Here is a 15,840-nt window from a genome sequence, read left to right as displayed (position 1 = left end):
TGAAGACAAATTCTGTCTCCTCTCTATTTGCCCAGGTAGGTGGTTTAGAGCCTGACTGTGTGCAGGCAGCAGCACCATAACTTAGTTTAATTATTATTATTTGATAGGTCACCTTCCCATCTCTCACTACAGTAAACAAAAAATATAAAACCAAACAACTTAATGGTGACTTTTCCTCTAGAGGCTGATGAATGATGTATCATCCTTATTGTCCTCTGGACTTCAATTCCCAGATGGCGTTGAAGGAATGCTGATGTGGCATGTGAGATGCAGCAGGTGCAGTGACAGATGGCGTGCAACAAGTAACCACCACTGGGTCTCACTTTAATAGCAGAGAGCAGCCATTCACCTTAAAGAGTCGGTGCTGATCTTCAAATTTGGACACTTCCCACTGAGTTTCCTTCCCATCCTCACCCCAGGGTTTCCCTTCTTTCTGCTTGTGTCATCACTCCTTAGTTTATTGGTGTATGTGTCTGTGTTTCCTGCTAGAGGGGAGTTTCTCTGAGGGTAGGGACTGTGCTTTGTAAATGCTGACTAGATGCTCAATAATGTTTACTAAAAGATAATGTGTTTTGTAAAACATAGCCTAGCTAGATGTAATTTTCTTGCGGAAATTGGATAAAGGGAAATATAAATATAAGTTATTTTATTTTTTTAACCTGATCATTAAGGTTGATAGTGAAATACCCTTCAGAATTGCCATGTACAAGGGGGGACCCAAAAATCCCCCATGGATTTACCTTCTGGAGGGTGGGCCCTTGTTGTACAGGCTTCTCCTGCTACGTGAGTGTTCTAGAAACCCATCTGCGTCAGTGTGTCAACTGGCGTTGTTGTGAGAGGCTATGTTCAGCTTTAGTAAATTTTTCTGAAGGCTCTTTCAACATGTTTGCCCATCTCATGATGGGTGATTTACGAGCACACCTGCCCACACCAGGTTGAGTGTTCAGCAGTTTGTGACCAAAAAAGACATGACCCCTGTGCCCCACCCTCCCTCTTCACTTGATCACACCCCCAGTGACTTTTTTTCTTTCTCTGGATGAAAACAGTCCTCAAAGGGAAACACTTTGCTAATGTGTAAGAGGTGAAACAAAAAATGGCAGAAGCACTAAAAGGCATTAAAACCAACGAGTTCAAAAACTCTTCTGAGCAGTGGAAAAACATCTCAATATGTGTATTGTAGCAAATGGAGAGTACTCTGATGGTGACTGAGGTTTAAACATGTAAGAATAAATACACAATTTTTAATAAATAAATTCTGGGTTTTTTTGGGGGGGGTCGTGGTGGGGCCCTCATATATCCAGCTACCAGTTTCAATGTCACTAAGATATGTCTAGTGGTTAAGAGTATAGAATCTGGAGTCCAGCTACAGGATTTAAAAATCCCAACAGTGCAAGCTGTTAGATTGGCCAAAAAGTGTGTTTAGTTTTTCCATACCATGGCTCTAGTAGTACTTAGTTGTCTTTAACTTCATTCAAAACAATTTTGTTAGATTGTATTGTGACAACTGTCATAACAGCATGCATTAAAAAAAATCAGAGTTGGTCAGTTTTTGTATAGCCATTTTAATATTGAAGATGGAAGAAGATATGCAACATTTTCAGCATATTATGCTGTATTCTTTTAAGAAAGGTAAAAATGCAACTGAAACACAAAAAAAGAGATTTGTGCAATGTATGAAGAAGGTGCTGTGACTGATCAAATGTGTCAAAAGTGGCTTGTGAAGTTTCTTGGTACTGTTGACATTTTGGCCAAATGACTCTTTGCTGTGGGGCTGCCTTATGCGTTGGAAGATATTTAGCAGCACCACTGGCCTCTCCCCACTAAAAGTCAGTAGCGGGAGATAGCTGACATACTAAAATATACAAATCTATAAAGTTATTGGTGAAAATGAAAAATGTGTCTTTTATTTTACAGAAAAATCTAAACAGACTTTTTGGCCAACCCAAAGGGGTTTTGACCTCAGTAGCATAGTTTAACCACACTGTGCCTCGACTTCCACAGGTGTAAATGTGGATAGTAGTAGCAGTACCTAGCTCATGGAGGTCAGCAAGGCTAGTGTATCGATGGTGGCTTTAAAACATCCACAAATTATTTGATGCTCTATTCACTGAAAAATGCACTTTATTTCCTCTCCACTTGAAACTTTTTTGGGTCTTTGCACTGCCCGTTGAATATAAAAGCTTCTGCCAGATTTCTGAGGGTCGATTAGGAAGGATAACTTCTGCTACTACAATAGTCCTCCCTTGAGGAGTGTGTCCCAACACCCCCAGTGGATGCTTGAAGCCATGGATAGAACCAAACTTACTGCATACAGTTTTTTCCTATGCATATATACATACCTGTGGTAAAGTTTAATTTATAAATTAGGCAATTTCATGGATAGAAGATTTGGTTTCACCATAGATCATAGCAACCTCAGCATATTTTTTCTTTCCTTATTAAGCTGAGAACTTCTACCTTTTTACTTACAGGAAGCATGTGATGGCTTTTCTTTGGCACATCTGAATTGTCAGCACCACTATTCTTGAGCTTTGGGCCATTATTAAGTAAGATCAAGGTTACTTGAACACAAGCACTGTGAAATTGGGACAGTAGATCTGATAACCTAGATGGCTACTAGTGGCTAAGGGGTGGCTAGTGTAGACAGCCTGGACATGCTGGACAAAGGAATGGTTTACATGCAGGAAGGGATGCAGTGGGATAGCGTGAGATTTCATCACACTACTCACAATGATGCACAATTTAAAAGTTATGAATTGTTTATTTCTGAAAATGTCCAGGTAATATTTTCAGACCACAGGTAACTGAAACCGTGGAGAGCAAAACTGTGGGTGTGTTGTGGGGGCGGGGTCACTTCTGTATGTCTTGGAAAACCCTCTGAAAACCTTCAACCACATGTGAAAAGTCTGGCTGCTCTGAGGCTGCTGTGTGGAGACCCCCTGAACAGACCATCTATAGAGAGATGTCCCAGGAGGCCCAGGTATTAGACCCTGGGGGTTTGAATCCTCCGAGGCCCTGCGAGTTTGTATGAATGAAAAAGCTTTCAGGATGGTCTCAGCCCCAGGCACTGCTTGACAATAACTGCATGAGAAACCCTGAGCTCAGCTGACCCCCATATTCATAAGCAAATTTGCTTTAAGCTGCTTTAGCTTAGAGCTGCTGAGCAGTAGATTAGTGTGCTTGTTCTTGTTAGATCAGTCTTTGCTGTTACCTCACCTAACCCATGTTATCTGTATATTAGGGGAGTTAGGACCTGTATTATCTGCTTCCTGTGGTTGTGATGAAGATTAGTTAAGATCATGTAGGAGAGTCCTTTGAAAAGAAATAGTGTGTAAAAGTGAAATTTTACTTTTTTTTTAAAAAACATTTTTCTTTCCTAATCTTAGCAGGAGTTTACGTGGAGAAGGTATGTGTACTCTACCTCTAATGTTATTTTTACAGAGATAAAATGGGTTGAATATTTTCTCACATTTATTAACAGTTTTAGGGGCTAAATGAAAAATTTAGATGAATCATTTGGTCTTTGTGTACAAAGTTGTCAAAGTGACACAGTTGTTAAAAATCTATGAGAACAAAATTTGAAAATTCTGTATCTTGCTAACCCGGCTTCAAGCTTTTCACATTGTTCTGAGTTGAGTGCAAAGGAAACCTGTTCCAGGTCAGTTTTATTACGATGCGGTTTCAGGATAACTTTCTGCACAGCCATCTGTATTTAGACCTGCTATCCACAAGGGGGAGGCAAAGATTTTGGTTTGAAATAGGCAGGCCTTCCTGAGACTCTTCATGGTGCAGCATATAGCTGATGCGAAGATCCATGCTTCTGATACTGAGGAGTGAGGACTCAGACACCTAGTTCATTTTTAGAAAATCTCTTACTGGGGTAGACACAACATAGGAATCCCAAACCTCTGACCTATGAATGGGTAAGTAGGTACTGTCGTTAACTGCGAACTAGAATTTGTCAAAAAGCTTCAGTAATGAAAGTAGGAGCCTCGTGGAGGTGGGTGTGGTAGAAGAAACAATGAGGTAGTTACCCTCTTGGTTTAATGAAGAAGAGTATTTCAGAGTCCGGAGGAAATGCGAATGATGAATTATCCTCTGGGAAAGGCTGTCTCTTGACTTGATTATCTATGGGGTTTTCTTTAATAAGAGACAAAAATTTCATTCTACAATTGACAAAATTCTCATAATGCAATAGCAGATTGAGATAAAGCTGTGTTGGAAATTTACTCTTGGGTGAGAAAGGCAGTCACTTAGCCAATAGGTGATTAGTTTGTTGATCTCAGATGCTTTTGTTTTTTAGTTTGGATGAGAGTGCCAAGCTTCTAGAGCAGTAATTGGCAGGCTTGGTTGCACAGCAGTTTCCAATTAAGACTGATTGAATCTGAACTTCAGAGAGGGGTTCTGGGCACTGCTCTGTTTTGTTTGGTTTCCCTTCAGAATTCTTCTAGATGGTTCCAATGCGCAGCTCAGGTTGAGGATCGTTGGTATAGAAGCTGGGTGGGGGTGAGGCTTATGTGGTGGGGAGAGGAACACAAAGGGAAGATCAGAGGCATAAAGAGACAACCTTCTAAGCCTTCTTGTTCATTTTTATCTATCTCCAAATTGGGTAAATGCTCAAGTTTATTATCTTGTTTTATTAGAGCATATTGATGTTGAATTAATGACAAAGTAGAAATGCTTTTCTTTTGTTATGTTTTTAACTTAAAAGCTCCACTGGAGCTTTGCTTTTCAAGAATTTCCAGGTGAAGCGTTAATACATGAATCCCATGTAGAACATTTAAGGGAATAGTTCCCAGGTGATGGTTTAAGAATCCAGAAAAACAGAGGAAGTTAGTACTGCAACTTGAAAGACTTTAAACCTTGTAAAGGACAACAAAAATAACACATGATTTGTGTGATGGTTTAATTTTGTGTGTCAGCTTGGCTAGGCTATGGTGTCCATTTGTTTAGCCAAGCATTGGTCTAGACGTTGCGTTAAATTAAAGATATTTTGTAGATGTGATTAACATTCATTACCCGCTGCCTTTAAGTAATGAATACTTTTGATGCTGTGCATGGGCCTCGTCCAGCAAGAGGGAGGCCTTAAAAGCAGAAGCTGAGGGTTTGCATAGAAGAATTCTACTTCAAGACTGTAACATAAGAGCCCTGCATGGGTTTCCACAGTGTGGGCCTCCCTTACTGACTTCAGACTTGCCAGCTCTAGGATTGGGCAAGCTGATTGCTTAAAATAAATCTCTCTATCTCTCTTTCTCCTATTATTTTTATTTCCTTGGGGAACCCTGATTGATACAGTATAAAGGTCATTCTTAGAAACGAAGTCAAGTTTTGTTTTTATCATAGTGAGGACCCAGGTTTTTGAAAAAAGGTGATATGTAAGGTATAAAAAATTGAGGACTACTTATAGAACTGACATTACCCAGTCAAATCGGCTATGGAGTTAAAAGGAGATGGAAATCCAAAAACATTTCTTTAATGTTGGGAAGCACTTAGAAAGTAAGCCTATATTTGGGCAATGTCTTCTCAAAAGGTCTAAGTTTCCTACCAAATGGAACAAATGAAGGCATAATTATGCATATAAAGTCTAAAATTAAAATTTCTGTACTAAAATGATGGACTATTTGGGTCAGTGATTCTTAATATAAAAAAACTGGTAAAAGGTGTTCAGAGTTCCCTGTAAAATATATACTTAAGGAAGTCATGAAAACATTACTTCAACTAATTATGTCATATTTATTGAGTACTTGTGCTGAAAAAAATAAAAATCACCCTGTTCTACCTGATCAGGCATAAAAATACTTGACTAAAATGGACTAGTTTTTAGTAGTTGTTGAACAATTTTTAAATGTAATTTCTCAAATGAGAACAGCAGAATTTTCCAAAAGTAATTTCTTAGAGCAATAATTCTGGATGATATATGAAAGCAGGGGGTCATTGTTAAATTTAGGAAATAGTAAATTGTATACAGTAAATTGTGACTCTCCAAGGGAGATATGTTGGGTTGGTCAAAAAGCCCATTATGTTTTTGCCATATGATGGTTCTGGTAGTGCTTAGTTGTCTTTAGCTTAATTCGAAACAATTTTGTTAGATTGTATTGTGACAGCTGTCATATCAGCGTGCATGTAAAAAAAATATCAAAATTGGTAAATTTTTGTGCAGCTGTTTTAATATTGAAGATGGAAGAAAATATGCAAATTTTCAGCTTATTTTGCTTTATTATTTCAAGAAGGGTAAAAATGCAACTGAAACACAAAAAAGGATTTGTCCAGTGTATGAGGATGGTGCTGCGACTGATTGAATGTGTCAAAAGTGGTTTGTGAAGTTTCTTGGTACTATTGACATTGTGGCCAAATAATTCGTTGCTGTGGGGCTGTCTTATGCATTGGAAGACATTTAGCAGCACCCCGGTCTCTACTCACTAGAAGCCAATAGCAGGAGAGAGCTGACATACTCAAAATATCCAAATCAATAATGTTATTGGTGAAAGTGAAAAATGTCTTTTATGTTATGTAAAAAATGTAACAGACTTTTTGGCCAACCCAATACTATGTTTGTTTCCAAAACCAATTTGTTTAGGGAACATGTTCTTCAATTATTCCCATTAACCTTGCATACATGCTGGAATTGAAAGCTAAGTCTCTGTGCTTTTCTTTACTAACTCTTACTTTCCTTTGCTTTTATGGAGTCTCATTGTCCTTATATTTGATCAATGTTACTTATGTCTCAGAGTTGGTGCTGACGCTTCAGCAAGATAATTTTGGAAGTAAAAAATAATTAAAAAAATTAGAAATGCTGCCTATAATTTGTGGCTTTTGTTACTTGATGGCATCTGATGAACTTCCTTATTTGAGGTTAATTTCCCATTTTGAAATCATTGTGGGAGGTAGGACTATACTTTCTGTAGAAGTTGCAATGGGCAGGCATCTTATTTGTCAGTTCCTGGCATCTAAAGTCTTAGGCACTTGACCTTGGCTTAGTAATGAAATGCTCCGTACTGGGACTTAAAATCTTGAGGAGTGACCAGAGATGATTTTGGTTAATCTGACTCCAGTTATATTTGCTGTAGAATGTTTCATCTCTACAGATAACTCTATATCTACCATTAGATGAACTTAAATTCCTTGAGGCAATTAACTATAAATATAGGTTTTCCTTGGCTTGTATTGGTTTCAGAAAGGTATTTATTCTGAAAATATAAGCTTTCTTTCAAAGCAAAATATGTTAAGTTAGAACACTTTCATTTTCTCTGGGCAAAGAAAGAACATAGAATATAATTTATAGCATGTTATGTGTGTGTGTATGTGTGTGTGTGTGTGTGTGTGTGTATGTGTATTAAGTCAAGTGGAAATCAAGATGTTTTTAGAACTTTGACTCAATAAATTTGCTCTTTAGCAAAAAAAAAAAAGTCGTTTAGACCAATTTTTTTTTTTTTTTTTTTTTTTTTGGCAAAGCAGAGACTACCTAATTAATGCCATGCAGTTTGCAGCTGAGAGCAAGAAAGTATTCTCAGGAATTTTTTAGAAGTGAGCTATCTTAGGCTATTTATGGTGGAAGGCTGGTTAACTTTCTTAATAGTACCTAAATCTGAGAGGCAATCAAGGAATGGAGCTTAGTGTTGCACATTATAAACTGGATGCTTAAAGCTGTGAATCTTTTAGAGAGACACACAGTATAGGTCTAGAAATAAGCAAGGCCTTGTGAGGTTGAGGCTGAGGCTGCCTACTGTTGTGTCCCTGTGAAAATCACAGAGACAGTGCTGAAGGTCAGCATCGTAACATCATCCTCAGAAGCATTTATGGTTTGCATTATATTTCAATTTATTTTGATAGAAAATTATCATACTTATCATTATACAAAGGTATTGTAGCTGATAAAATCGGGGGGTACCTAGTTGTCCCCCCAGGAGCATGGTTTTGCCTGGGTTAGACCTCAGCTGTCATTTCCAGGATGGTTCCAGCTATAGGTCTATGAGAATAATGGAAATAAGTGTTAGAAAAACAGAGCTTTTGGGCAACAATCATAATACTACTTAACAATCAAGTTATTTTGATGTTTAGAGATAAACCTGTGTACCATGACTCATATATCCACTGTGGCCCACTTAATGAGTCTGGAGTTAAAAAATGGTAGGAAGTTCCCAAGACCTGCATATAAAGGTATCACTTATGCTGTGGTACATTATACACTTTTTTCTTCAATAATGTGTGTAACTTGCTGCTTTATGAGAGTGAATACTCACTGCCAGAGCAAAAAAAGTAGTGACAATGATGAATGAGCCTCCCCTCCCCCACTTCCAGTCGGGGATTGAGATAATAATCAGTAGTTGTGTTTTAGTAACACAGAATGGGAGTTGTTATAAAATCTACTTTGTCACGAGGCAAATGTGTCTTCCCCTTGATTTTCCCCTTTTCTAAGAGAGCACAGCGGACTTGTATCATAATGCTATTTGCACAGTACAAGAAATTCCATCTTCTATTGTTCTCAATAAGGTTATGCCTTGGAGTGAGGTTTCTCTCAGCGTAAGCACCTGGCTGTACTGAGTGGGGTTCTGGTGCTGAAAGTATTTTCCATTCAATCTGATTCTGCAGTGCAAGCCAACTTCTCTATCCTTTGGCAACTCAGGAAACACTAGTTGTTTCTAAAGCTGAAGGACATAAAGGTAACTGGCTTTGTGGGACTTTTTAAGAGACAGTAATTCTCTCTCCAAGCAGCATGCAAATGTGGCCACAATCAACTTTGGGGCTTAAAGAAAAATTGACCAAGGGAATCAACAATTGTGAGGATGACAACTCAGATTTATAATGAGACTTTAGTTTGAAATAGCCTCAAACTATTGACTGGAAGATGTGAATTATAGGTGTATCTAACAGTAGGAGCACCAGAGAGAAAGGCTTCAGCTTTTGTAAGCTGTTCAAATCTCTGAATAGGGGTAAGCTTTCATTGAAACGGAATACCTAGCCAATCAGAGTTGGTTGAATAGCTTTACAGGAACTAAGGAAGAGGTTTCCTCTTCAAATTGTGTGAGGTCATAGTTGTCACCCAAGTCAAAGTTCTCTCCTGAGACCAGGATGCCAAGGGAAGGGTTATAGTTGCAGAGTGCAGTGACTAAGCCTTATTCCATATGTGCATAGTAGTTTTTAGCTTCTTGTCCTTGCAACTAGTGGTCTTGATAGGAGTTTTGTGCGCAGAAAACTTCATGTAACTTTTTTTTTTTTTTTTAATAACCTACTGTGCATTTTTGTCAAATAGAAACCTGGGTTTTAGCGCCACTCCCCACCCCCAAATAGTTTTAGGAACTGCTTCACACTGAACAACGTGAACAACTTTGCTAGTATTACTGCTGCTACTTTCTATGCATTTTATACATATCATCTCAGTCATCACAACAATATCAAGAGGTAAATATTATAATTTTCTTTTTACAAAATCTCCCCAAGCTTTAGGGAATTGAAATTAACTTGTTCAGGTTCACAAAGATAGATAGTTGAAGTGGAGATTGTAATCCAGATTGGCTAATTCCAGAAATGAGTTTCCTTGACCATCCCCATTGTATTTCCTCTCAGAGTGTTAGTGGGTTTTTATTTATTTATTTTTTTACTATTTCAGATTATTTGAGTAGTTGAAAGTTGAAAGCCTGAATATGATGGAATGATTTAATTTCATTTGTCAACAGCTTTTGCATCTATAGCATTTAGGGGGAAGTTGTCAGTAAATCAGCAAAATGAAAATTTTGCATTATTGAGAATCCTCAACTCAATTAAGATGTAAGATAAACCAAAACCATTATTTTTATAAATTTTTAAATCTCAGAAGTAGTATCTTTAAAATGAGTACAATTGGATCTAGAGAGAAGGTTTTGTTGTTGAAATGTACAAAGTTGAGGTCATCTTCAGTTTAAGGTATGGAATTTCTGTCCAAACTATTTTATGCTCTTAATATCATCAGGTATTTAAAAATGGGTGAAAATGTAATATCAGAAAGAAGCAAGTGATAATATTTCAACAGTATTGATTTAATTTGAAAAATGCCTTCTTCCTCCTAAAAACACTACTGTGTTATCTTTAAGACTTGATGGACTCTGTCTTAAACTCATATTTTTTCCTATTGACTGCATCAAAATGCATGAAATGACCTCCATGCTGTCATTATTTCAGATGTGAGGTTATGATGGATCTAGTACCAGGTCAGGGACCCAGATTCTAGTCCTCAATGTGCTAGAAGTTGGTTGTGTATACTTGTGTAAGCGTCTTAACTTTTCCAGATGCTTAATATTTTCATCTGTAAAATAAGTTTGAATAGCTAATAGTTAGAATAAATGATTTGCAAGTGTCTTTCCCATTCTATGATTTTAAAAATACATTACACAAAACTGGATTTTTTTGTGCCTTTAAAAGCAATACTTACCTAACATAATGCATATGTATCAGGACTGCAGGGTACTTTTCATTTCAGCATCAATCTGAAATTTTTAAAAATGTTATCTAATTATTCATGAAATATTTATTTGTAAACTATTAAATTATGAAGGTAAAAATTTAAACATTGATTAAAGAAAAGGATTTTTGATAAAATGAAGTTTTATATTGAACTTTTATTGGCCATCCTTCATATTTATTTAGTTTTACAAGTCCCTTCCCTTGAAGAGTTTAGAGTGTTATATGAAAAATAAGCAAGAAAAAAAGATAAATGCTAATTATTGGGTGTGCACATGGTGTTAAGGGGCTTGAGTGCCAGAGAAGGATTCCAAGGTTGTATCTAAATTGGATCCTGAATCCTGATGAAAGGTAACCAGGTTATAGAATGAATATAGCATAACCCAGGAGGAGTCTTCATGTGCAAAAACTTTAAGGTAAGAGCAAGTTTAATGTACTTAGGAAAACTAAAAGGAGTATAGGGGAACCAAAGCAGGAAGAATAAGAAGCAGTGATAGGTCGGGCAGGGGAAGAAAGCAATGGTCCAAATTCTCTTGATTAAAAAAAAAAATAGGCTTCAATTTAGAAGCAATGTAGAGCAATCAGAGGACTGGATTAGCTACTGTGTGTTTTACAAATGTTACCTGAACATCAGTATAGAGATGGAATTGATCATGGAATTCAGTAATACTACTGATCTGGTGTCATTTTTGCTATTTTAACATTATCTTGGACTTTGTACCAGTAAATAGTCTTTTGATATCAATATTTTGTTTTTGTTATTAGCTAACTTAGGGGCAAAGCCTGACAATGACATGGAGAGTAACAGACCCACGTGGAATAAACTTAAGATTTTCTTAACATCATGTAAACTTGAATATCTCTTTCAACCTCTCTGTAAAAGGAGAGTTAAAATGGTACCTACTATTTAGAACTGTTTCAGATTATTCTATAAATACATACATATAAGCTTATTAACATTCTGCTTAACAAATAATATTGAGTTAATAAATGCTAGCTATGACATTAAGTATCAAAAACTCTAGTTAAACTGTGAGAGAGAAATTCTAGTGCATATGCCAGATTTTATAAAGTATAAGAGAGAAAGAAAGGGGGAGGTGGGAAGGGGATAAGAGGAGAAGACAGTCAGTCTCCTCTTTGCCCAGTGTTCAATTTATTGTTCACATTTATTTCTGTTTTCAAGATTTTAATGATCAACTCCAGTATAAAACAGTGGCTTTCTGAATATTTTGGAAAATCAGTTGATGCCCAGTAGAACTCTGTTGAGACATCTTAGTGGAAGAATAGTAATGAGTTCACAAAGAGTCATAGGGATGCCCTGTCTGAATGATTGTGGAGAGAGAAGAAATAATTTTAATCATAATTTTGCAAAAGTACATTTTTCTGCAACCAATGGACTTCTCGGTGGCATAATAAAGAGTGCCTTGGTGAAGCTGAAAGAAAATTACAATGATTGTTCTATTTTCTGGTCATTTCAATATCAGGGTGAGAATAAGTCTGGGTTATCACATAAGAAACAGAAATATGGTTCAGAAACCCCTTTTGCCATTCTTCGAGAAACTATGTTGAGTATATTTAGAATGGCAGACAGAGATGGATCCCTGGATATAAATTACTTGGAGTGAGTAGACTTTACTTTTAAGGAAAATAATTATCAAGCAAATATAGGACAAGGAGACTTAATGATAAATTATAATAAAAAAAAAATGCTACAGGACAAGTGGGACAAATATTCATCCTAAGCATTGAGAATTTTAAAGTGAGTGCTGTTCTATCAGATTTTGCCTGAACGTGAAGTCGGAAAGCAGAGGTAATCTTGCTTACCCAGCTACGAGGTCAGTGGGGAAAGAAACTCAAAAAAGCTTCATAAAAACACCAGAGGGTCTAATCTCCAAGTGCTCTAAATAATCAACTGTCTCGACTCCATCCATCTCACTCTCCTTTAGTAATTACTGAACCACTGGCTACCTGGTAGCACCACTGCTGTAAACTTACTGGTTACAAAGCAAGAAAACAGAAAGTTAAAAACTTGTCTTATCATTGTAGTTGAAAATATTTTTAAATGGCAATGTGTTAAAATGAAAAAATATACTGAAAAGTGACTCAAAGAAATGGAAAGGCAAGATGCTTAAAGGGAGCATGCAGTTTGTACATAAAGCTGTTCGTCTTGTATGATGTCAAAAGAGGAAAGAGTGTATTATTTGTTTTTATGAAGGAGAGAGAGAGAAAGGGAGGTATCAAACCGAGAACCCTGGCACATCAGGATGATGTTCTAACCAACTAAGCTACTTGGTTAGGCCCAGGAAGGGGTGTATTTAGAGAGAGCTAACAGGGACTGGGAAGAGTTACAGAAGTGATATATTTGACAAAATGTAAATACATATTTCGACTTTCCCCCTTTTTTCAATAACTGAATTAGACCCTCAGAGAAAATTCTGCTGATGATTATACTTTTCTGGGATAAGACAACCTAAATTTACCTGTTATATTACCAAAAGCAAACTGGTAGTAAAGGGAAGAACTGCTCAATTTAATTGTGTAATGCTAAATGTTTAAATGTTGATAACGACAAAAATATTCCAACACTCTACACTTTCAGTTTGTTTTTTTCTTTTTTGTTCAGAAATTTACTTGGTTTGAATTTTAATAAAAAGATAAATAATCTTTCTCAGCAGAACTTAAAGAATGGGCATTTATTTTACTGTACTCATTTCAATTTTACTGTACTCGTTTCATCTGGAATTCTGACTCTAAATTGTTACAAACAGTATTAGCAATTAGGTTTGGAACTAGAGAATATATGTAGAAATTGGAAGAGAAATCAGAATCTTGAAGGGTGTAAAAAATGAACAAGATGATGTAGCTCACTTTATCATACTGATTAAGACTTTGTTAGCCACTATCTAGTAAAAAAAACAAAACAAATAAAACCTCACTAAAATATTAAGAGAAATGATAGGCATATCTCAAGACTTTAAAAAATACACAGCCTAATTTTTAAAAAGTCACTTCAAGTATAAAAAAAGCTGCTGTTGGGAATAGAGAATGGACTTTTCCTGGTTGATAGAGAAAGCCAGGCTAGACTAAGCAGAAATTATGAGGGGGATGGATATCATGGCTTAATTTTCAGAAAAATATTCTTATAAGTTAAGCTATCTGGCAGTGAAATAGGCTACCTCTAGGAGAAAATTGAATATAGGTTTTTAAACGGAGGCTGAATGATCTCTTAAGGGAATTACTGAGTGAAAAATTATACTAGATAATCTTTATAGTCTTCCTCCCATATTTAAACTCTTGTGATTTTAAAAATTAAGTTGTTGAATACTTTCAATGTGCTCTAATAGAGCAATAAATAATCGAAAATGAATAAAATAATAGAACAATAAAATGAAACCAGGCACTGTTGCTTTCATGTGTTAATAAATGAAAAAAAATTCACATGGCTTCTTTGGGGGGGCATTCTTTAACTTATAGTGAATGTTTCTAATTGGCATTATATCATTAGCCTAAGTGGTATTTACTTTTACATTATAGGTAAATTATTTTATGTGCAAAAGAAGAGTCAAAATGTATCATAAATGCTTGTTCTCAAACACATGACAAACAATAAAACCCAATCAAAAAACTCAGCCACCAACAGAGTGGGGGAGGGATACAACTTAATATCATGAATTTCAGAAAGAGGTAGGCAAAGGAAGAAAATATTTTGATATGGCATAGAGTTGGTCTTAATCCTGATTTATACTCTAGAAATGGAATGGGACAGACAACAGAATTCTTGGAATTGTCACTAACATCTCCAAGTTAGCAGTACAGTGAAACAGAGTGTTGTCCTTACCTTTAACTCTTCTAAACAATTGAATTGAATGTAAAAGTTACAGGTCAAATGGATGTTATGAACTAATGGGCTGAATGTATATGAAAAAGGCTAACAAACATTTGCCCATAGAAAAGGATGGAAACTGACTTGGTGGAGGATATTCTAGTGTAAGATAATGCAACAAAATGTTAGAGAAAGCACGGATCAGGTCTCCTAACAACGGAGCCACACAGCCTCGACTGGGCCCTCCTTCCTGCACACCTTTGGTCTGCACAAAGATAGAACACCAAGTACCAGCTTCACAGTTAGTTGTATTGGAGAAAACTGAAAAGCTACTATCAGAGAAAATAAAAGTTCTGGCTGGAACTTAACAAGGTAAAAAAAAAAAAAAAAAAAAAAGATCTGGCAACTACATAACTACATTTAAGGGGGAAAGGGGAATAAGAGGGAGTGGGGGAGGAGGGAGATGACGGGAATGGGAGGGATATAAGGGCTGGGGGTGGGACCATCCTTAAAGAAAGATGAACCCAAGAACTAATAAACTAGGAAGAGTGGGGAAGGGAATTAGCAAATATGAGCTTAAAATTTCTTTATCTTTCGAGGTGAAAACCAATTGATAGTGTCTAAAAGAAAAACTTGTCATTAAAAATGACTCCAACATTTTAATGTTAATATATTTCTTAATTTTTAGAAAATAACTCTTATGGTAAAGAAATATGTGTGACCTTTAGTAATTAAGTTGCATTTATTGTGTTACATTAAAACAAAATTAAATAATTTTATAATTAAGAGAAGATATGATATAATTCATCTTTTAGAAAAGTATCTCTTTTTATCAACCTACTGAATAAACTATATGCATATACATATACAGATATATGAAATATAATTTTCACAAAAAAGTTAACCATGCTCCATTAGGTGGACTAATATTTCTGTCTTCTTTATTTTTCTTCTTTCATTAAAAAAAAAAAGCTGTTAATAGGTACAACCTACAACTTGAAAAACACTGCACTATACTTTGCTGCCTGTATTCACTTTTTTCTTTAAAAGTGTAAAATTTCCTAAGTTTTGCAACTGTTTCAATTTGCTTTTAAATTAGCATAATATAAAAACGTTGCTTTTCTCACTTTCATTGTAGAGACAACAGTTATCATATTACCAGGAAAAGGCATAATGGTATTTCAATAACAAAAAGAAATAAGTAAATCTGAGTGCATAAGTCTTTAAAAATACTGTGCAGTGATACCAAATGGATTATCAAGTCTTACCTCAGAGTCACAGTAGAGGGGAGGGGAGTTTATGGAACAGCACTTGGAGGCAAACTCTGAACGCTTGTCAACCAGCTCTTCGAGTTCTGTGGCTGTGGCATCAGGGAATTGTGCTTTTAATTGCTCTGCCAGTCTGAAAGACCATTATTTTTTTTGGTTAGGTTTTACTAGATGTATTCTATTGTATAAATGTTTCTAATGCAAAAGATAGCCATTTCAGATCTGTTACAACAAAAAATAAAAATAGAAATACTTGCCCCTCTCAAGAAAATTATGTATATCTGGGGAGTTATTTTTAGTGACTCAATTAGAGAA

The 15,840-nt window shown here is 36.0% G+C and overlaps 1 protein-coding gene across 1 annotated transcript in view; it reads right to left on the bottom strand.

Moving 5' to 3' along the window:
• Nucleotides 1-7,793: 7,793 nt before the first annotated feature.
• GC (GC vitamin D binding protein) overlaps nt 7,794-15,840 on the bottom strand; it is a 42,523-nt gene continuing 34,476 nt past the window's right edge. The window contains exons 11-13 of the mRNA XM_090268115.1: nt 15,526-15,658; nt 10,406-10,460; nt 7,794-7,966 (exon numbers count right to left, since the gene is read on the bottom strand). Of these exons, the coding sequence (XP_090124241.1) occupies nt 10,425-10,460; nt 15,526-15,658 (169 nt within the window). The 3' untranslated portion in view covers nt 7,794-7,966; nt 10,406-10,424. The remainder of the gene's footprint in view (nt 7,967-10,405; nt 10,461-15,525; nt 15,659-15,840) is intronic.

Source organism: Furipterus horrens, unplaced genomic scaffold, assembly GCF_987537825.1.
Source record: "Furipterus horrens unplaced genomic scaffold, mFurHor1.1.pri manual_scaffold_2, whole genome shotgun sequence".
Classification (NCBI taxonomy): domain Eukaryota; kingdom Metazoa; phylum Chordata; class Mammalia; order Chiroptera; family Furipteridae; genus Furipterus; species Furipterus horrens.
This window is presented reverse-complemented; position numbering and strand designations above follow the sequence as displayed.